The 23,555-nt window shown below is 37.8% G+C and overlaps 1 protein-coding gene across 4 annotated transcripts in view; it reads left to right on the top strand.

Annotated features, from left to right (window-relative positions):
- Window positions 1–23,555, top strand: part of DLG2 (discs large MAGUK scaffold protein 2) — a 2,066,111-nt gene that overhangs the window by 457,364 nt on the left and 1,585,192 nt on the right. For all 4 annotated transcript variants that reach the window (XM_082410132.1, XM_082410117.1, XM_082410128.1 and 1 more), the window contains one exon: window positions 6,315–6,389. In XM_082410132.1, the coding sequence (XP_082266258.1) occupies window positions 6,315–6,389 (75 nt within the window). The remainder of the gene's footprint in view (window positions 1–6,314; window positions 6,390–23,555) is intronic.

Consider the following 23,555-nt stretch of genomic DNA (forward strand, 5'->3'; position numbering starts at 1 on the left):
AGATAGGATGTCTGTTTTGGGGGAATGCTTTGGGGATAGGCTTCTTTCTTCTTTTTTATCATTTGCTAGTTGGTTATTTATTCCTCCAGGTGTGGAGCATGATAGGGAAATAAAAAAAGGAGAGCAGAAAGTCCTTATTAGACTGGGATTGTCATATTTTTTGCTCTCTGAGCCTGACATATAATGATAATAATAACAAAAACAAAGAAAATATCTGATGCTTACGTTAATGTTGATTATGTCTAGAAATAATTCTAAGCACTTGTATTAATTCCTTTAATCTTCATAACTGAGACAAAGAGAGGTTAGCCCAGGGTCATCATTGTTGTGGGTCTTAAGGAGTTTCTCTTTCTGGGCCTCTCTGACTAAATCTCCTGTAATGTGGTTGATGCATTTCTTCAGCCCCAAGTTTTACAGCAGTCCACTCCACACAGAGGGTTGTCTTGGCAGGCATTGTAATGGCTCCAGGATGGCTCTTTTGTCCTTACAAGCTCTGAACATGCAGACTGGCCCAGATGAAGCCACCTCTCCTGAGGCAATGACCAGCTTGCCATGTTATCTTACTTGTTAAACTTTTCAGGGGCGAGTCAGATCCCAGTATACTCACCTCTTAAATCCAAGGGACTTATATTAAGCTTTAGGTATACGCTCATTGACGCCTCTTTCACTAATCTTAGGTGAAAAGTTAGACCCCTCCTAGCCCCTTTCCAAAGAAATCCCTTCTCTTTGTAAATCTCCAACCAGCTAACCCTTGTATATCCTCATTATCGATAAGGGTTTAGAGACCTGAAAGTGGTTCTTGGTAATTTCCTTTGAAAATTATAGCACCTCCTTTGGAATCTCATTTTTATCGTATCTTGGTGTCTTAGACAGGGCTTCCAATATATTTCCTTGTACATATATTTCTAACTGTAGTGTACTTTGGTACCTGGCAAAATATGATTTTCTCCTTTTAACAACTTACTCTGAAATTACATGTCTTTATGGCAAATTAGGAAACTAATTGGATGAAAACCTTTATTTGCCTAAGGGCAATTATTTATACACATATGTGTGTACACAAACATATATGTATGTATGTATATATGCACACATTATATGTCTATATACACATTGTATATCTGTATATATGAAATTGATGATTTGGAGGCATCCTGGGAGTTTTCTTTTTTTTTTTCAAATTTTTGGAAAATTACCTTAATTCTTGATGTGCTGAAGCGTATGTTTGACTAGAAGTCAGAAAATGTGTTTTCTAGTAATTTTAGTAAGCATTAACTCATAGATATTAATGTTTATAATAATCCTTTAAATATAATTATTCATTACATTTATAAAAGTACTTTACATCTTACAGTGTATTTGCAGATACATTGTTATAGTCATTTTTGTTCTGCCATGCCACTTAGTTTTGCCCCTTGTACATCATGTTTTAATCTCTTTTTCTTCATCTGTCAAACACCTGAGAGTTTTAGAAAAGATGGGAAAGACAACTTAAGTGCTTTTCCAGAGACTAAACTCAGGAGAGCCTTTTGAGTTTTTTAATAGGATCAGGACTGGATCCCTCCAGGTCCACTCCCTGGCAGGACTCCCTGCTGTCCATGCGCTGTGAAGTAGAAATAAATGAGGGGAAAGGCCGAAGTCAGCTTTCTCTGTAGCATAGAATCATACTTTCCCCTCATTCCCAGGTTTCTGTGGCCCAAAATCAAGAGGTTTCCTTACCAAGTCCAAGAATACCTTGATTCACTATCAGATGGTGCATGGTGCACCTTTACCTGGAAGGCCCTCTACTCACCCTTTCCCTCCTAAAAGCTTTAATGGAAAACCGAAGTGTCTTCTCTATAAAACGTTTCCTGATTTATCCAGTCAGAGTTCAACATTCTGGCCTTTGGCCTCAGCTTCCCTGCACAGTTTTCTATGGCCCTTGCTCATCCCTTACTCCTGACCCCAAAATGGATGAGTTGGATCTTTTTGATCTGTCCATGTCACGTTTTATGTATACCATATTATTAATGTTGCTTTATAATTGCATGTTTATTGGTTTGTCTTTTTCCTTGGACTGGGAACTTCTTTAGACAGAGACTGAGTCTTGATATATCCTTATTTCTAATACAACAGCTAGCACTTACTAATTTCTCAATGAATGTTTGTTGACCGAGTAAATGAATGAATGGTCTAGTTTTTAATCCTATTTTATTTCATTTTTAAAATTTTTTTATTTTTAAAAATTATTTATTTATTTTTGGCTGTGTTGGGTCTTCGTTTCTGTGCGAGGGCTTTCTTTAGTTGCGGCGAGTGGGGGCCACTCTTCATCGCGGTGCGCGGGCCTCTCACTGTCGCGGCCTCTCTTGTTGCGGAGCACAGGCTCCAGACGCGCAGGCTCAGTAGTTGTGGCTCACGGGCCCAGTTGCTCCGTGGCATGTGGGATCTTCCCAGACCAGGGCTCGAACCCGTGTTCCCTGCATTAGCAGGCAGATTCTCAACCACTGCGCCACCAGGGAAGCCCTTTAATCCTATTTTAAATGTAACATGTTGCATTGTATCTCCTAAAAGGTTGGGAGCTCTTTAAGAGAAAGGATTTAAATTTTTATATCTCTAAATTTTATATCTCTATATATACCTAGCATGGTACCTTCTATGTAATACATGTTTGATAAATGAATAGCTGAATAAATGAATGAATGAATATGTATATAGCACTATCATGTGATATTTCTCAACCCAGAAAAAACTTCTATGATTATGAGAATCATTTTATTGTGAACAGTACAACAGAAGCTTTTAGTTTTTTCTCTGCTTTCAGAAGAACATGCTATTTTGAATGAAACATTTAGGTCAAAATTTTATTTGGATGAATCATTTCTCACCCTGCCACACACAAACTTGTTCTGAGGATTAAATAATGAAAATGTCTATATAGGCATTGGTAAACTCCAAAGCGCTCTAACAGATATAAGTCCCTGATACACAAAAAATTTCTACTCTCTCTGGGGATGGGACAGGTTGAGCAGAAAATCTTTAGAGTTTTCTTTGTCAAGTGTTTGTCACTATTAAAATTCTTTGTAGTTACATATTTACATAATCAATCTGAGATTTAATTGTCCAGCATATTTAGCTCATTTGCTCAGGATATTCTGGAATGAAATATGTCAAGATGTTAAAGTTGGAAAAAGACCATCAAGGAAGATGAGAGACTTGGAGACATCAATCTATCTAAATAGCGTAGTATTTTAAAAAGACCAAAACCCACTGATAGTTTTGTCTCTTAATATAACATGTTTTTCAAGGTTAGCATTTCAGATCCTGAATCCAGATCAAGTCACATATCAGCAATCTAGAGGTATAAATATTTAGGGTAGATGGATGAGAGAGAGAAGGGGAAGTGAAATCTGTCTTTAGGGTAATTTGTCACCAACTTCTATCTTAAACACTTACTTGGAGAGATAGGCTGGCTCTTGAGGGAATTCTAATGTTCCCTCTTGATTTTTGGCCTAAGAATTAACTTAAAAATAGACTAGAGAATGTCCTTTCCCCTAGTTTTCATACTGGTCCTTGCTGGCCTTCTAAAGGCTGGGGACCTGCCAAGGAGGCAGTAACCCCAAACTCTGTCATGGTGCCCACATTAAATATTGGAGAGAAAAAATACTAAAAAAGGAGAAGGAAAAATTCTAGGAAAAAGAGAAATTTTACTTCCACTGCTGTGACAATTCCCTTGACGTATGTTAGATTTTGTCTTCTTTAGAAGTAGAGTGAAATGATAGGTAAAACCTGAGGTTGGGGTTTTCAGTAACCACACTTCAGTGGAAAGCTCTTGTGAGATTATCTAGTCCAGCAGTTCTTAACTTTTATTACCATGCGAACTCACAGAGATATAACCATACCCTATGGTAACAGTAGATCAGAATGGCAGGGATATTCAACTGGAAGGTGTACCCCTTTGGAGGAGGAAACATATTAAATTATTGGGAGGAATATAGGTTGGTATATGAGGGGATCAAATAAACCCCTCTCATTTTATACATGAGAAAAATGAGGTTTAAAGTGTTAAAGTAACTTTCCCAAAGTTCCACAGATAGATTAATGGGGACACTAGGTAGATTAATGGGGACACTACTGAAATCTAAGATCCTAACTTCTATTCCAGTCTTATTTTTTTCTAGTCACACACTGTGGATTACCAAATAATATATGTTTTCATGACATCTGTCTTCAGTAGGCCTTTTTATGTTTCTGCCCCTGTGTAATCATATTGTTAATCTTCTTGATTAAAACACTAATGGGAAGGCTTTAGCATCTAAAACTCAGGTAATAGTGGGACAGGAGACTCACACAGATTCCCATCTTTCTTTACTCCATGGTATATATCCATAGAAGTTTAAACACTACTTATTTATGCCCCCCATCACATTTTATGAGTACTTATGTTCCTCCACCTAAGCACAGCTCACTTATTTATTGAATTTTCCTTCTTTACCATATGCTCCATAAAGATATATAGTATCTAGATGTAAAACAAGCTTATTATTACTACCCTCTACTAACATAACAATTATGAATTATTACAAAGGACACATTCCTCACCATTAACATTGTTTGGTATGACTTATCATAATTAAAAATAATAATAACTAGCATTTTAATAATGCTTTCAAATTTCAAAAGGCTTATCTTCACATGTAGATAAATTATATTTGTCTGGCTTAAGCTATCAGAAAAGAACAATAAAAGTGTCCTTTTACTTTGTGTGTTCTTTTTCATAACATCCTTGCAAATTGTGGTAATTATCTGAAGCAAATCTTTATCATCTGATAGAAGTCCTGTGAATTAGGTGAGATACCAACACTGTTCTACAGATGTGACTCCCAAGCAGGCACTTGGTTGAGCTTAGCTTGAAATTGTGGTCATCTGACACCAGTCCAGTGCACCCTATGTACCCTGTTGGTACTGTATGTCATGTTTTGATTTAAACAAGAAAACTGAGCATGGAGATTGATGATCTTAGTGTATTTTTATGGTGACTCTATCAATAATCCCTCAAACAGCACTTCAGAGTTTAGTGATGCCTTAAAAATATATCACCTAAATAAAGGTTTCTCTAAAAGGCTTACAAATCACAACATAGGATTCTTAGCACAAGTACTGAATTCAGTACTTTATTGCAGTTAAGTTAGACATGTTAGGATCGTTGATAAGATGAAATCATGTTAGTTGATGACATGTCTTAAGCCCCATTAAACAGAAAATGAAAAATACCAGTTTCTCATAGAAGGAGCATGCATGGGCTGCAGAGTCAGTCAAATTCTTGCTGCAATCCCAGTCAGGCTGCTTTCTTGTAGGGTAACTTATAGATGAGTTTCTTACCCTCTGTGAGCCTCAGTTTTCTCTCCTGTAATGGGCATAGCAACACATCTATCCATATTTGTTGTAGCAACTAGTGATAATGTACTGAGTCCAGAATAACCATTCGCATATTTTGTAGCTCAGTAAATCACAGCTGTGGTTTATATGATTATTTATTAACATTATTCGTAGTATTTATATATTATAATTGAGTGTAAAATAAGTAAAGATAAAAGATGTTGTATTAGAATCACCTCCTCCCCTTTTAGCACTAATCAGAACTCTTAAAGGAAAGCACTTCATTCTCTCTAAAAGGCAAATTAGAATTGAATTTATTGGAGTTACAACAAAAGAATATGTTAGCTCGAGATACATTTCTTATGTGAAAAGAAGTGCCTGGCAAATTGTTTAGAATGTTAGATCTCTGTGCTCCTTGTTTCATTTCTTTGCACCTCAGTTTCTGATGTGACAGGAAAGACCTCTAAAATCTCTCCTGTACAACTCTACATTCTGGGATTCTATGAAATGCCCTAGAGAGAATCATCACCACAAGCTTACAATCTGGAAGGGGAGACAAGTAAACAAGTCTTTCTGTACCTTGACTCAAGAGATTTCACAGGGGTACAGCATGTATTGGTGTCCTCTGGGAGCCTGGAGGAGAGACCAGTTCTGCTTCTAAGTTAGGAGGATTCTCAGGTGGTTCCCACTGGGACCTGAAAGGCCAGTTGCTGAGGAAGCCTGGTTCCAAAAACCTAGGCCTTAGCGAAATTCAAAAACCAAAGAATAATTTCTTGTGCCTTGATAAGAGTAGAAATAACATACCTAGTTTCTTTTAGCACTGCACCAAAAAATTATTCTCAAAGACTTCTCCTATACTTGTAAATATGGTAGTAAACACACTGATGATAAACATATCAGCTGGTGTAGATTGCTGCATGTCATATGTAGAACATAACATATTTTTTACTTATTTGTAGCAAAACCAAGGCAAGTGCCCAGCCCAGAATTGTTCAGTGGAAGCCCCTGCTTGGATGCCTGTTCACCACTGTACTGTAAGTTTATTTGATTATTCTAAGATTGGCAAGATTAAAGGATAATTATTTTTATACTTTGGAACAACCTTAGTGGAATGGGCTAGAATACTCCCTGAAATTCTAGAGTAGAGCAAACATTTTGAAAGGAGAAAGAATATCTTCTCAGAAAGCTCTACATTATAAGAAGCACCGGTAATTAGGGATTACATGTATTTCTTTTTTGGAGTGAGAGTAACTTGTAAAGGATTTGTCTAAATGGGTTATTGATGGTTTAGAATTGAATACTCTTTAAAATGAATGTGTTTGCACATATATTTTTCTCAATAGCTGCATATTCAGCAATACTTGATTTTAGATGCCTTAGAGAAGGATTCTTTCTCTTCTTCCATTGTTGTGTTGACTGTTTAATAGTGATGAGTACACAGATTTGCAATTTTCAAGTCTTCCTGGTATAATAATAGCCTCTGCATTTGTGTGAAATCTTCCATCAGAGAATTTTCAAGTGCTTTAGAAACAAACAGGTACTATGTCATCATTCCTCTGTTGTAAATGGGAAACTTAAATGCAAAGGAAGTAAGAATAGTGCATCAGTTGTAAGGTTGGGAATAGATTCTGGTTGCCCTGACTGTCCTTCATGAACTCATTCCACGACGCTGTGCTCTGAATAAGTGAAGAAAGTGGCTGATTGTATGATACAGTTTTATATATACATTGCCTGATAGAAATGACAGTGGTTCCTCTGGGAACCGTGTGTGCTGTAACTGAGGGTTTGCCTGTCATGAAATAATTTGTGTGTGATGAGGACAAAAAGTTCGAAAGTTACTTTTGAGGCATTCCCCTCATTTGACCTACCTTGCAGGCAGTATAAAGTGATATGTGGAGTGCTTTAAATATCCTCATCTATTATTGAGGTACAGGCTTCTGAAAGGTGCAGCTGGACTCTCATAGCATGACTTATGACTGTGTTAAAAGGCAGTAGGCCTGGAGGAGCCTACTTTTCACTCAGATTGTGTGAGAGAATGAAGCCTCTTTCCTTGACTTCCGTTTATCTGTGGAAGATGAGAAGGTGGGATCACCTTTAATGAAGGAGCGATGATAATGCTAAATTTTGGAGGCATTCCTGCAGTGCAGAGGCAGCTCAGCTTGCTGGAGACATGGAGTATTAAAATGTCACACTTTTGTGAGCAGGTGGTCAGAGGGGAGCGCCTACTTAGGGACTCTGCTGATGCCAGAGAAAGGATGAGTTTTAATAATTCTATTTCTTCATCAATCACTCCTTTTATTGTATCCCTAGTGATATTATCTCACAGTTACTGATTTATAATGCCTATTTCTCCTAGAAGACCATGTGCTCTTCAGGGTCCTAGTATACCTACACCTAGGTAAATCCCTGAGTACACGGTAGAAGCTCTGTGAGTGTATATTTAATAAATGAACCTTCAATCTGTTGATTTCCTCTTTATAATAAGTTTTAATAAATTATTTTGTAACTCACATTTCTTGCTGAATAGGAATAAATATATTTTTACTTTCTTAGTTGGGTGGTTTCCATTTCTCACCTTCAAGTGTCCTTTTATACTTTCTCCTTCAGAGTACCATTGAATATGCGTTTTGAGGAATTTTGTTTTCAAATTCCTTTGCCATTTACTTAAAAGTAATGCATCTCCCAGTGGGGCAAGCACTTTCTGGAGGAATTGCACAACCCATAATGATTCTGCTTTCTCTGTCAGTAACCCCAGTCTACAAAAGTAAGCTCCTACTGGCCATGTTTGGGATCTGTGAGTCTGTGCCTGGCCATGACTGACTGATCCAAGAGGTAAATATCTGATCCCAGGTGAGCCTGTTGGGTTCTCTCTCCTGGGTATTTGAAATTTGTACCAGAGAGATATCAAACTGGTAGCCATCAGTATTGAATCATATGAATGACAATAGTTTGGAAAATATTCTATGAACCTCAGTTGCTGAGATTCCTTGAGTTGCCGAGATTCCTTGAGTTGCCGTATATCTGCCCTTTGAGGTTTAGCTTGCTCAGATCTCTCTTTGATTTTGTGAGAAGGGCTCAATAACCTGCTGATAATCAGTAAGTTACATTTTTTTTCCTTAAGTTATCTAGATTTTGTTTTATTTTGTTTGTTTGGGGGAATTTATTGCTCTTTGATTTATTTGCAGCCAAAAAGTAAACTCCCTTAACTAACATCTCCTGGTCAGCAACATTTATGGAGCTCCCACCAGAATTGATGTAATGAGTAGTTGTCTCAGACAGAAAGAACTCAGAACTGTGGGATTTTGATAATTTATAATAGTCCATTCATTTCAAATATCTGGTTATATATAACACTTGGGTACATAAAAATGAGCAAGAATAATTTGGTAATGACTTAACTCACATTATAAAATGAGAAATATGTCTAGTTAACAATACAGTAATAAAAGCATATTTACATAACAAAAACTATATACAATATGTAAAGTAGTTCTGGTATTAATTTCCACTTACTCATCTCTCAGGAAATAGAGACAATCTTAGCCTCCTGCGTTTAAGAGAATGTCTTGTCCGTCTCAAATCCTCTATGGGCAGAAGCAGGTTATAAATTAATTAATACATACTTACATTCAAAATAAATGGATAGTTTCTGTTATCTTTGTGCATTTTTAAATTCACTTGATTCTTTCCTACATTTCTCTCCCCGCTGCCCTATTCTTTCTTGGTGTTTTGCTCTGGAGTAATTGTATCCTTATAGCTGGGCTTTGTTACTTTATTCAAAACAGTCCTGGTCTTTGTGTGTGCTTTTGCCTCCAGGTTCATTATAAGTGCAGAGGTTTTATCATTGGTTCTTCCAAGAAACTTTCTCTCTCCAAATTGTTTTGCAAATGCCTGTCAACAGCTACATATTGCCTTGAAAATGACTTCTATTACTACTTGATCACTCTCCTCTTGGATGCTCTCTTTTTTTGGCACTCCACATCTCTGTAATAATGGGACCAAGAAGTGTTTCTAAAGACTTTTCCTTTTAGTCAGAATTACAATGTACAGATTGGGATTCAAGCTGAATAGAAAATTTACCTCCAGCAATTATACAGAAACATGGGCATATTTATACTTTGTGAATAATTATAAGTGAAATATCTTCTCTAGTGAGAAGTGTGATAGTTTTGTTTATTTATCTTTCCTTGTATGGCTACATTAAGCATTAGAATGATACCCTTCCTCACCTCTACACTTTACATTTAATTGGGTTGTATGCTCATTGGTTTGTATGATCACGAGTATGAACACAGTGGTTACCTGAACCCCTGCCACTTAGAAACAAATGAGAAGAGACCCACAGGTTCTGGGACTCAGGTGATGACAGGCAGACCTCTGAATCTGGAGTGAACTAGGCTAAGAATTAGTTCCTGTCAGCTGGAAATAAAGAACCTTAGATTTGACCAGCTGCAGGAGGCTTGAGCGGCTGCTGCATTTCAGGGCAGGTCTCTGGACCACTCAGTATGACTATGGCCTATGAGTGGATTTGGTCACTTTGAGGAATGTCCCCAAACACAATCCTTAGTTATTAAGCATTACTCAGAAATGGCTGTAATGTATAATTTTATTGAGTAGACATATGATATATAAATACACATGATTTGTCTAGAATAATTGCTTTGTTTCTCTTTATGTTTGCACACCCCTTAGTTCCTGGAAATTTAAAAATAATGTAATGAGAGGAGTTTCTAAAAGCTAAGTTGAAAAAAAAAAATCCCTGCTATTATGGAGCTTATCATGGATATTGTTATTTCTGCATATCTCTATTGTTATGTAGTATTCACCCATAAATAGATATGGGAAATATTTTAAAAAATCATATAAGCATTTGTAAATAAGAACACTGTACTCTGAATACATCAACTCTCATTTACTCATTCAAGAAGCATTTACTGAGCATATTTTGTAAGTTGTAACTGACCCTTTGATTCCTCAGGATAGAGCAGGGAACAATACATGCATATAATCATTATACTGTGTAATACATGCTATGTAATGGTCTGTACAAAAAGCTATAACTTTTCAGAATGGAGATTTGCCTCAAGATGGATTTTGGAAGACAGAATATGCAATTTTTAGTAATAGTTAAGTATAAAAGCTTTAGAATTGAATACGTTTTGTGTTAAAATACGAATTCTGCCACTTACTAGCCATATAACATTGGACAATCTACTTAATCTCTCTGAGTGTAACAGGATACTTCGAGATTTACATGAGATAATGCATACCACATGTTAACACAGCACCTGGCACATGGTAATTGCTTGAAAGGTGGTAAGAGAAAAGAAAGAAAAGAATAGGTCATTCTAGAAGCAAGTGATGGGGAAGGATGAATTGGTGAAGAAAAGCATAAAAAACAGGCAATAACTCATTATTAATTTAGGGCTATTTAGGAGGGCCCTTTCTTCCAAAAGGGATTCAGGCTTGTTCAGGAAGAGTTTCCAGGAGTTAATACACAACTCTTTAAGACTGTAAAAGGAGAAATCCTGAAGCTCTTGAAAAAAAATATTTGCCCTCTGACAGGCAAGAACTGATGATATGGAGTGTCATATTGAGATGTTTGTATTCTGAGTAATATAAAGCCATTTTTGAAGAGTGGGGCTAGATACTCTTTTTAATTTAAAAGCATATTAACATTTCACTACAATGTCTCTCTAGATTATGAAAGTAATTTTTCTCTTTTATGGGAAATCAATAAAAACAGACGTTCCTGTAAGAAACCAGAGGAGATGTTCTTTTAAAGTGTTTATTGTTTCAGCATGTTCTCCCAGACTGCCTCCCATTACCCACAATTGGGATCATTCCCTCTAATTGAAACCAGTTAATACAATGTGCATGAGCTATTCTATACTAGTGCAAGGGTTTTTTTCACCCTGTTTCGGTAGCTTCTCCCCCACCTTTTTTTCTCCACAGTTCATTGTGTGACTTCCTCTTGTATACAGCCCAAATAAATACCCAGACCATGGTACTTAGAAACATCCAACGCAATCATAAAATAAATAATGTTGTGTCTGCTCTCTGGGTGTTGTAGAGTTCCTAGGAACACAGACCCGCTGGGCAAACCCTGCTGCTGGGAAATTACACCCAGGATGGCTTTGACGGGTATTGTCTTTCCAAAGACTGGATATAATTTTTATTTTTTAGAGCAAGGTTTTCATACCATCAGTGGTTAGTTCCCTTATAGAACAAAAAGCTAGGATGTTATCAGATGATCACAATTTTAGGAAAATTATGGAAAATTACAGAGTACAGGGCTTTAAATTGGTCTACACTGGGATTAGAGTACATCTGGCCATATGGGTGGTAGCCGTAGGGTTAGAAAAGAATTCAGAGGGGAAGTTTTCTTAGAAAAAATCACAATGCACTTTAAGAGATGTGAGCTCTGTGGAATGGCTCTGATTCCAACTTGGCTGTAGTTAGGGCTTTGAATCAAGGAAAGTATGAGGAAGACTAGATTGATACAATGGATACATTGCTTTTTTCCCCTCTCTTCTGGCCGTTATAGTACTTTCGACTTATACTGGTTTCCTCTCTAGGTTCGAAAGAACCTGCTGGGAACTGCAGGATTCATATCAGATAATTTTGTTACACTGATCTTTGAAGCATGCTCAGAAAGGGAACCCACAGTATTTATGGGTTTGGTGGGGAGGGTTCATGGGAGAGATGAAAGGGCATTTCCAGTGAGCACACACAAAAAAACACACAGAGTAAAGAACTAAAGACATGTAAACATGTACCCAGCATGCCCTGTGCAGAGATGAAGGTTTCAAGTCCTGAGGTTGCTGGCAAGATCTGAGAAGCTATCCATCAGTGTTCTTATTTTTTTTCCACAGATTTACTGAAATATAATTCACACACTATTACAATTCAACCATTTAAAGTGCACAGTTCAGTGACTTCAGACATTCAGAGTTGTGCTACTCTCACTACTACCAATTTTAGAACATTTTCATGAGCTCAAGAGAAACCCCATGTCCATTATAAGTCACTCCCCACTCCTCTTCCCTCCGGCTCCTGGCGATCACTAATCTGCTTTCCATCTCTATGGATTTGCTTATTCTAGACATTTCCTATGAATGGAATTATAAAATACATGGCCTTTTGTGATTAGCTTCTTTCACTTAACATAGTATTTTCAAGGTTTAGCCATGTTGTAGCATGTATCAGTTCTTCATTACTTTATCTTGATGAGTAATATTCCATTGTATGGCCATACCACATTTTGTTTATCCATTCATCAGATGGTAGACATCTGTGTTGTTTGCCATTTTTCAACATGTGAATAATGCTACTATGAGTATTCACATGCACGTTTTTGTATGGACGTATGTTTTTACTTATCTTGGATGTATACCTAGGAGAGGAATTACTGAGTTGTATGGTAACTGTGTTTAACTTTTTGAGGAACTGCCAGAACTGTTTTGTAAAGCAGTTACACTATTTTACATTCCCACCAGCAATGTACGAGAGTTTCAATTCTCCACATTCTCACAGCATTTGTTATTATCTGTCCTTTTTATTGTAGTCATACTAGTGGGTATGAGGTAGTATCTCATTGTAGTTTTGATTTGCACTTCCCTAATAATTAGTGATGTGTTGATCATCTTTTCATGTACTTTTAGGCTATGCTTTTATCTTTGGAGAAATGTCTATTTAGATTGTTTACCTATTTAAAAAAATTTTTTTTGGTCTTTAAGTCTTTGAGTTGTAAGAGTTCTCTATATGTTTTTTTTTTTAAACATCTTTATTGAAGTATAATTGCTTTACAATGGTGTGTTAGTTTCTGCTTAATAACAAAGTGAATCAGTTATACATATACATGTGTTCCCATATCTCTTCCCTCTTGCATCTCCCTCCCTCCCACCCTCCCCATCCCACCCCTCTAGGTGGTCACAAAGCACCGAGCTGATCTCCCTGTGCTATGCAGCTGCTTCCCACTAGCTATCTATTTTACATTTGGTAGTGTATATATGTCCATGACACTCTCTCACCCTGTCACATCTCACCCCTCCCCCTCCCCATATACTCAAGTCCATTCTCTAGTAGGTCTGTGTCTTTATTCCCGTCTTGCCACTAGGTTGTTCATGGCCTTTTTTTTTTTTTTCCTTAGATTCCATATATATGTGTTAGCATACTGTATTTGTTTTTCTCTTTCTGACTTACTTCACTCTGTATGACAGATTCTAACTCCATCCACCTCATTACAAATACCTCCATTTCATTTCTTTTTATGGCTGAGTAATAGTCCATTGTATATATGTGCCACATCTTCTTTATCCATTCATCCGATGATGGACACTTAGGTTGCTTCCATGTCCTGGCTATTGTAAATAGAGCTGCAATGAACATTTTGGTACATGATTCTTTTTGAACTATGGTTTTCTCAGGGTATATGCCCAGTAGTGGGATTGCTGGGTCATATGGTAGTTCTATTTTTAGTTTTTTAAGGAACCTCCATACTGTTCTCCATAGTGGCTGTATCAATTTACATTCCCACCAACAGTGCAAGAGTGTTCCCTTTCCTCCACACCCTCTCCAGCATTTATTGTTTGTAGATTTTTTGATGATGGCCATTCTGACTGGTGTGAGATGATATCTCATTGTAGTTTTGATTTGCATTTCTCTAATGATTAATGATGTTGAGCATTCTTTCATGTGTCTGTTGGCAATCTGTATATCTTCTTTGGAGAAATGTCTATTTAGGTCTTCTGCCCATTTTTGGATTGGGTTATTCGTTTTTTTCTTATTGAGCTGCATGAGCTGCTTGTAAATCTTGGAGATTAATCCTTTGTCAGTTGCTTCATTTGCAAATATTTTCTCCCATTCTGATGGTTGTCTTTTGGTCTTGTTTATGGTTTCCTTTGCTGTGCAAAAGCTTTTAAGTTTCATTAGGTCCCATTTGTTTATTTGTGTTTTTATTTCCATTTCTCTAGGAGCTGGGTCAAAAAGAATCTTGCTGTGATTTATGTTATAGAATATTCTGCCTATGTTTTCCTCTAAGAGTTTGATAGTGTCTGGCCTTACACTTAGGTCTTTAATCCATTTTGAGTTTATTTTTGTGCATGGTGTCAGGGAGTGTTCTAATTTCATACTTTTACAAGTATCTGTCCAATTTTCCCAGCACCACTTATTGAAGAGGCTGTCTTTTCTCCACTGTATATTCTTGCCTCCTTTATCAAAGATAAGGTGACCATATGTACGTGGGTTTATCTCTGGGCTTTCTATCCTGTTCCATTGATCTATATTTCTGTTTTTGTGCCAGTACCAAACTGTCTTGATTACTGTAGCTTTGTAATATAGTCTGAAGTCAGGGAGCCTGATTCCCCCAGCTCCATTTTTCGTTCTCAAGATTGCTTTGGCTATTCGGGGTCTTTTGTGTTTCCATACAAATTGTGAAATGTTTTGTTCTAGTTCTGTGAAAAATGCCAGTGGTAGTTTGATAGGGATTGCATTGAATCTGTAGATTGCTTTGGGTAGTAGAGTCATTTTCACAATGTTGATTCTTCCAACCCAAGAACATGGTATATCTCTCCATCTATTTGTATCATCTTTAATTTCTTTCATCAGTGTCTTATAATTTTCTGCATACAGGTCTTTTGTCTCCTTAGGTAGGTTTATTCCTAGATATTTTATTCTTTTTGTTGCAGTGGTAAACGGGAGTGTTTTCTTAATTTCACTCTCAGATTTTTCGTCATTAGTGTATAGAAATGCAAGAGATTTCTGTGCATTAATTTTGTATCCTGCTACTTTACCAAATTCATTGATTAGCTCTAGTAGTTTTCTGGTAGCATCTTTAGGATTCTCTATGTGTAGTATCATGTCATCTGCAAACAGTGACAGCTTTACTTCTTCTTTTCCGATTTGGATTCCTTTTATTTCTTTTTCTTCTCTGATTGCTGTGGCTAACACTTCCAAAACTATGTTGAATAATAGTGGTGAGAGTGGGCAACCTTGTCTTGTTCCTGATCTTAGTGGAAATGGTTTCAGTTTTTCACCATTGAGGACAATGTTGGCTGTGGGTTTGTCATATATGGCCTTTATTATGTTGAGGTAAGTTTCCTCTATGCCTACTTTCTGCAGGGCTTTTATGATAAATGGGTGTTGAATTTTGTCAAAAGCTTTCTCTGCATCTATTTAGATGATGATATGGTTTTTCTCCTTCAATTTGTTAATATGGTTTATCACGTTGATTGATTTGCGTATATTGAAGAATCCTTGCATTCCTGGAATAAACCCCACTTGATCATGGTGTATGATCCTTTTAATGTGCTGTTGGATTCTGTTTGCTAGTATTTTGTTGAGGATTTTTGCATCTATGTTCATCAGTGATATTGGCCGGTAGTTTTCTTTCTTTGTGACATCTTTGTCTGGTTTTGGTATCAGGGTGATGGTGGCCTCATAGAATGAGTTAGGGAGTGTTCCTCCCTCTGCAACATTTTGGAAGAGTTTGAGAAGGATAGGTGTTAGCTCGTCTCTAAATGTTTGATAGAATTCACCTGTGAAGCTATCTGGTCCTGGGCTTTTGTTTGTTGGAAGATTTTTAATCACAATTTCAATTTCAGTGCTTGTGATTGGTCTGTTCATATTTTCTATTTCTTTCTGGTTCAGTTTCGTCAGGTTGTGCATTTCTAAGAATCTGTCCATTTCTTCCAGGTTGTCCATTTTATTGGCATAGAGTTGCTTGTAGTAATCTCTCATGATCTTTTGTATTTCTGCAGTGTCAGTGGTTATTTCTCCTTTTTCATTTCTAATTCTATTGATTTGAGTCTTCTCCCTTTTTCTCTTGATGAGTCTGGCTAATGGTTTATCAATTTTGCTTATCTTCTCAAAGAACCAGCTTTTAGTTTCATTGATCTTTGCTATTGTTTCCTTCATTTCTTTTTCATTTATTTCTGATCTGATCTTTATGATTTCTTTCCTTTTGCTAGCTTTGGGGTTTTTTTGTTCTTCTTTCTCTAATTGCTTCAGGTGCAAGGTTAGGTTGTTTATTCGAGATGTTTCCTGTTTCTTGAGGTAGGCTTGTATTGCTATAAACTTCCCTCTTAGCACTGCTTTTGCTGCGTCCCATAGGTTTTGGGTCATCGTGTCTCCATTGTCATTTGTTTCTAGGTATTTTTTGATTTCCCCTTTGATTTCTTCAGTGATCACTTCGTTTTTAAGTAGTGTATTGTGTAGCCTCCATGTGTTTGTATTTTTTACAGAGCTTTTCCTGTAATTGATATCTAGTCTCATAGCGTTGTGGTCGGAAAAGATACTTGATACGATTTCAATTTTCTTAAATTTACCAAGGCTTGATTTGTGACCCAAGATATGATCTATCCTGGAGAATGTTCCATGAGCACTTGAGAAAAATGTGTATTCTGTTGTTTTTGGGTGGAATGTCCTATAAATATCAATTAAGTCCATCTTGTTTAATGTATCATTTAAAGCTTGTGTTTCCTTATTTATTTTCATTTTGGATGATCTGTCCATTGGTGAAAGTGGGGTGTTAAAGTCCCCTACTATGATTGTGTTACTGTCGATTTCTCCTTTTATGGCTGTTAGTATTTGCCTTATGTATTGAGGTGCTCCTATGTTGGGTGCATAAATATTTACAATTGTTATAGCTTCCTCTTGGATCGATCCCTTGATCATTATATAGTGTCCTTCTTTGTCTCTTGTAATAGTCTTTATTTTAAAGTCTATTTTGTCTGATAGGAGAATTGCTACTCCAGCTTTCTTTTGATTTACATTTGCATGGAATATCTTTTTCCATCCCCTCACTTTCAGTCTGTATGTGTCTCTAGGTCTGAAGTGGGTCTCTTGTAGACAGCATATATATGGGTTTTGTTTTTGTATCCATTCAGCCAGTCTGTGTCTTTTGGTGGGAGCATTTAATCCATTTACATTTAAGGTAATTATTGATATGTATGTTCCTATTCCCATTTTCTTAAATGTTCTGGGTTTGTTATTATAGGTGTTTTCCTTCTCTTGTGTTTCTTGCCTAGAGAAGTTCCTTTAGCATTTGTTGTAAAGCTGGTTTGGTGGTGCTGAACTCTCTCAGTTTTTGCTTGTCTGTAAAGGTTTTAATTTCTCCATCAAATCTGAATGAGATCCTTGCTGGGTAGATTAGTCTTGGTTGTAGGTTTTTCTCCTTCATCACTTTAAGTATATCCCCACTCCCTTCTGGCTTGCAGAGTTTCTGCTGAAAGATCAGCTGTTAACCTTATGGGGATTCCCTTATGTGTTATTTGTTGTTTTTCCCTTGCTGCTTTTAATATGTTTTCTTTATATTTAATTTTTGACAGTTTGATTAATATGTGTCTTGGCGTGTTTCTCCTTGGGTTTATCCTGTATGGGACTCTCTGTGCTTCCAGGACTTGATTAACTATTTCCTTTCCCATATTAGGGAAGTTTTCAACTATAATCTCTTCAAATATTTTCTCAGTCCCTTTCTTTTTCTCTTCTTCTTCTGGGAGCCCTATAATTCGAATGTTGGTGCGTTTAATGTTGTCCCAGAGGTCTCTGAGACTGTCCTCAGTTCTTTTCATTCTTTTTTCTTTATCCTGCTCTGCAGTAGTTATTTCCACCATTTTATCTTCCAGGTCACTTATCCTTTATTCTGCCTCAGTTATTCTGCTATTGATCCCATCTAGAGTATTTTTAATTTCATTTATTGTGTTTTTCATCGTTGCTTGGTTCCTCTTTAGTTCTTCTACATCCTTGTTAAATGTTTCTTGCATTTTGTCTATTCTATTTCCAGGATTTTGGATCATCCTTACTATCATTATTCTGAATTCTTTTTCAGGTAGACTACCTATTTCCTCTTCACTTGTTAGGTCTGGTGTGTTTTGACCCTGCTCCTTCATCTGCTGTGTGTTTTTCTGTCATCTCATTTTGCTTATCTTACTGTGTTTGGGGTCTCCTTTTCACAGGCTGCAGGTTTGTAGTTCCCGTTGTTTTTGGTATCTGTCCCCAGTGGCTAAGGTTGGTTCAGTGGGTTGTGTCGGCTTCCTGGTGGAGGGAACTAGTGCCTGAGCTCTGGTGGATGAGGCTGGATCTTGTCTTTCTGGTGGGCACGTCCACGTCTGGTGGTGTATTTTGGGGTGTCTGTGGCCTTATTATGATTTTAGGCAGCCTCTCTGCTAATGGATGGGGCTGTGTTCCTGTCTTGCTAGTTGTTTGGCATAGGGTGTCCAGCACTGTAGCTTGCTGGTCGTTGAGTGAAGCTGGGTCTTGATGTTGAGATGGAGATCTCTGAGAGATTTTCGCCGTTTGGTATTACGTGGAGCTGGGAGGTCTCTTGTGGACCAGTGTCCTGAAGTTGGCTCTCCCACCTCAGAGGCACAGCCCTGCTGCCTGGCTGGAGCACCAAGAGCCTTTCATCCACATGGCTTAGAGTAAAAGGGATAAAAAATAGAAAGAAAGAAAGAAAGAGGATATAATATAGTGAAGTAAAATAAAGCTATTATAAAGCAAAGCTATACAGACAAAATCTCACCCAGAAGCATATACATATACACTCACAAAAAAAGGAAAAGGGGAAAAATTAATATATCCTGCTCCCAAAGTCCACCTACGGAATTTGGGATGATTCGTTGTCTATTCAGGTATTCAACAGGTGCAGGCACATCAAGTTGTTTGTGGAGTTTTAATCCGCTGCTTCTGAGGCTGCTGGGAGAGATTTCCCTTTCTCTTCTTTGGTCGCACAGCTCCCGGGGTTCAGCTTTGGATTTGGACCCGCCTCTGTGTGTAGGTCGCCTGAGGGTGTCTGGTCTTCGCTCACACAGGACGGGGTTAAAGGAGCAGCTGCTTCGGGGGCTGTGGCTCACTCAGGCGGGGGGAGGGAGGGATACGGAGGAGGCGGGGCGAGCCTGAGGCGTCAGAGGCGTCGTGACGTTGCAGCAGCCCGAGGCGCGCCGTGCGTTCTCCCAGGGATGTTGTCCCCGGATCACAGGGGCCTGGTGGTGGCGGGCTGCACAGGCTCCCGGGAGGGCCGGTATGGAGAGTGACCTGTGCTCGCACACGGGCTTCTTGGTGGCGGCAGCAGCAGCCTTAGCATCTCCTGCCCGTCTCTGGGGTCCGCGCTGATGGCCGCAGCTCGCGCCCATCTCTGGAGCTCGTTTAGGCGGCGCTCTGAATCCACTCTCCTCGTGCACCAGGAGACAAAGAGGTAAGAAAAAGTCTCTTGCCTCTTCGGCAGCTGCAGACCTTTTCCCGGACTCCCTCCCGGCTAGCCGTGGTGCACTAGCCCCTTCAGGCTGTGTTCACGCCGCCAACCCCAGTCCTCTCCCTGCGATCCGACCGAAGCCCGAGCCTCAGCTCCCAGCCCCGCCCGCCCCGGCGGGTGAGCAGACAAGCCTCTCGGGCTGGTGAGTGCTGCTCGGCGCCGAGCCTCTGTGCTGGAATCTCTCCGCTTTGCCCTCCGCACCCCTGTGGCTGCGCTCTCCTCCATGGCTCCGAAGCTCCCCCCTCCGCCACCTGCAGTCACCGCCCACGAAGGGGCTCCTAGTGTGTGGACACCTTTCCTCCTTCATGGCTCCCTCCCACTGGTGCAGGTCCCGTCCCTATTCTTTTGTCTTTGCTATTTCTGTTTTTTTTTCCCTAGCCAGGTACGTGGGGAGTTTCTTGCCTTTTGGGAGGTCTGAGGTCTTCTGCCAGCGTTCAGTGGGTGTTCTGTAGGAGAAGTTCCACGTGTAGATGTATTTCTAATGTATCTGTGGGGAGGAAGGTGATCTCCGCGTCTTACTCTTCCGCCATCTTCTCTACCTCCCCCCTCTATATGTTTTTAATACTAATTCCTTATTAGATATGTGATTTGCAAATGTTTTGTACCATTCTGTGGATTGTCTTTTTACTTTTTGATACTCTCATTTGAAGCACAAAAATTTAAAATTTTGTTTTTATATATACACTATATATATACACTATATGTATACACACACATATATATATCACATCTTCTTTATCCATTCATCTTTTTTTTGGAATTTTGGAATTTTATTTATTTTTTTATACAGCAGGTTCTTATTAGTCATCAATTTTACACACATCAGTGTATACATGTCAATCCCAATCTCCCAGTTCATCCCACCACCACCCCTACCTGCTGCTGCTTTCCCCCCTTGGTGACCATACGTTTGTTCTCTACATCTGTGTCTCAATTTCTGCCCTGCAAACTGGTTCATGTGTACCATTTTTCTAGGTTCCACATAGATGCGTTAATATGCGATATTTGTTTCTCTCTTTCTGACTTACTTCACTCTGTATGACAGTCTCTAGATTCATCCACGTCTCTACAGATGACCCAATTTCATTCCTTTTTAAGGCTGAGTAATAGTCCATTGTATACATGCACCATATCTTCTTTATCCATTCGTCTGTTGATGGGCATTTAGGTTGCTTCCATGACCTGGCTATTGTAAATAGTGCTGCAGTGAACATTGTAGGGCATGTGTCTTTTTGAATTATGGTTTTCTCAGGGTGTATGCCCAGTAGTGGGATTGCTGGGTCATATGGTAATTCTATTTTTAGTTTTGTAAGGAACCTTGATACTGTTCTCCATAGTGGCTGTATCAACTTATATTCCCACCAACAGTGCAAGAGGGATCCCTTTTCTCCACACCCTCTCCAGCATTTGTTGTTTGTAGATTTTCTGACAATGCCCATTCTAACTGGTGTGAGGTGATACCTCATTGTAGTTTTGATTTGCATTTCTCTAATAATTAGTGATGTTGAGCAGCTTTTCATGTGCTTCTTGGCCATCTGTATGTCCTCTTTGGAGAAATGTCTATTTAAGTCTTCTGCCCATTTTTGGATTGGGTTGTTTGTTTTTTTAATATTGAGCTGCATGAGCTGTTTATATATTTTGGAGATTAATCCTTTATCCGCTGATTCGTTTGCAAATATTTTCTCCCATTATGAGGGGTGTCTTTTTGTCTTGTTTGTAGTTTCCTTTGCTTTGCAAAAGCTTTTAAGTTTCATTAGGTCCCATTTGTTTATTTTTGTTTTTATTTCCATTACTCTAGGAGGTGGATCAAAAATCATCTTGCTGTGATTTATGTCGAAGAGTGTTCCTCCTATGTTTTCCTCTAAGAATTTTAGTGTCTGGTCTTACATTTAGGTCTGTAATCCATTTTGAGTTTATTTTTGTGTATGGTGTTAGGGAGTGTTCTAATTTCATTCTTTTACTTGTAGCTGTCCAGTTTTCCCAGCACCACTTATTGATGAAGTCCAATTTATCTGTTTTTGTGTCATTCGTCATATCTAAGGAGGCTTCACGTGACAAGGTCACAAAAATTTACTCCTGTATTTTCTCCTAAGAGTTTTATAGTTTTAGCTCTTACATTTAGGTCTATGATCTATTTTGAGTTAATTTTTATGTATCTGTAGTGTATATGGATAGCCAAGTGTCCCTGAACCATCTGTTGAAAAGTATTTTCTTTCCCCATTGAATTGCCTTTGCGGCCTTGTTGAAAATCAATTGACTATTAATGTAAAGGTTTATTTATGGACCTTCAGTTCTATTCCATTGATTTATATGACTATCTTTATCCAGTACTATCTTGATTACTGTAGCTTTGTAGTAAGTTTGAAACTGAGAAGTGTACATCTTCAACTCTGTTCTTCTTTTGCAAGATTATTTTGGATATTCAGGGTCCGTTGCATTTTTATATGAATTTTAGGATCTGATTGTCAATTTACAAAAAAGCCATCTGGGATTTTGATAAAGATTGCTTTGAATCTGTGGATTAATTTGTGGAATATTGCCATCTTAACAATATTAAATCTTCTGATCCAGTGAATGCTTTTCTATTTATTTAGGTCTTCTTTAATTCCTTCCTACAATATTTTATAGTTTTCAGAGTACAAGTTTTTGCATTTTTTTGTTAAATTTGTTCCTAAGCACTTTATTACTTGTGTGCTATTATAAATGAGTTTATTTTCTTAATTTCATTTTAAATTGGTCATTGCTAGTGTATGGAAATACAATCAATATTTATTTATCACTCTTGTACCCTGTAACATTGTTGAACCTATTCATTTTAACAGCTTTTAGTGAATTCCTTAGGATTTTTCTGTATACAAGATCATGTCATCTGCATAAAGAGATAGTTTTACTAGTTTTACTTCTTTCTTTCCAATATGGATGCCTTCTGTTTCATTTTCTTGCCCAGTTGCCTTAGCTAGAATATTCAGTACAATATTGAATAAAATTGGCAAGAGCAGACATTCTTGTCCTGTTCTTGATTTTAGGGGAAAATTTAGTGTTTCCTCATTAAATATGATATTAGCTGTGGAATTTTTATAGATGGCTTTTATCATATTGAGGAAGTTCCCTTCTATTACTAGTTTATTGAGTGTTTTTATCATGAAAGGGAGATTTTGTTTGTTTATGTGCTTGTTTTGATATTTGTTTTTAACACTTAAAATTTTCATGTGTTGAAAGAATGCCTTGGCTTTCTATTGAGAAAACTAACCAAAACTTTTCTAGGATTCCTGGAAGTATAATCTACCTACTCATAATCCACATCTGATTTTGCCAAAGGATAGCTCTTCCCTTATTTGACAGATGAGAAAACTGAAGCTCAGAGAAGTGAAATCTTTTTTTGGCATCACAAAAAATATTTTTTGGTATCCTTTGGGTACCCAGTCTGGTGTTGTTTCTGATATAATTCACCATCTCTCCAGAATAAATTTATGCTCTTGAGTTTGCTGTGAAAAATAATGAATTCAAAAGAGACATTTTTTTTTTGGTAGCTGTGCCTGTGTCATGAAAGGTGCCGCCTGGATTCTATACATTGAATGTTGCGTGACATTGCATTGTTGGACAACCATATTGGCAACCACAGTAGGACATTGAAGGTCTTCCTTCACAGCACTGTCAGGATTTCTAATCTTATATGATTTATTTGGAGAAGAAGACCATGTAGATAACTACTATTATAAAGAGAGTTATAATAAACCTGACTATTTAGAAATTTAGTTATGTCCTTCCATTCAGAGCTAATGGAATTTTAATAATGGGTTATCTATAAGAGGATTTCTAGGCTCTATCTTCCTTCTTTGTTTCATCATTTGATGTAGCAATTAAATATGAAATTTTCTCTCAGAGGTCATTCCATGACAGAGCTATAAGCTACAAGATTGTTTTTCACAGGTTTATAGAGGGATGCTAA

This window comes from Balaenoptera physalus, assembly GCF_965194825.1.
Source record: "Balaenoptera physalus genome assembly, chromosome: 10".
In the NCBI taxonomy this organism is placed as follows: Eukaryota; Metazoa; Chordata; class Mammalia; order Artiodactyla; family Balaenopteridae; genus Balaenoptera; species Balaenoptera physalus.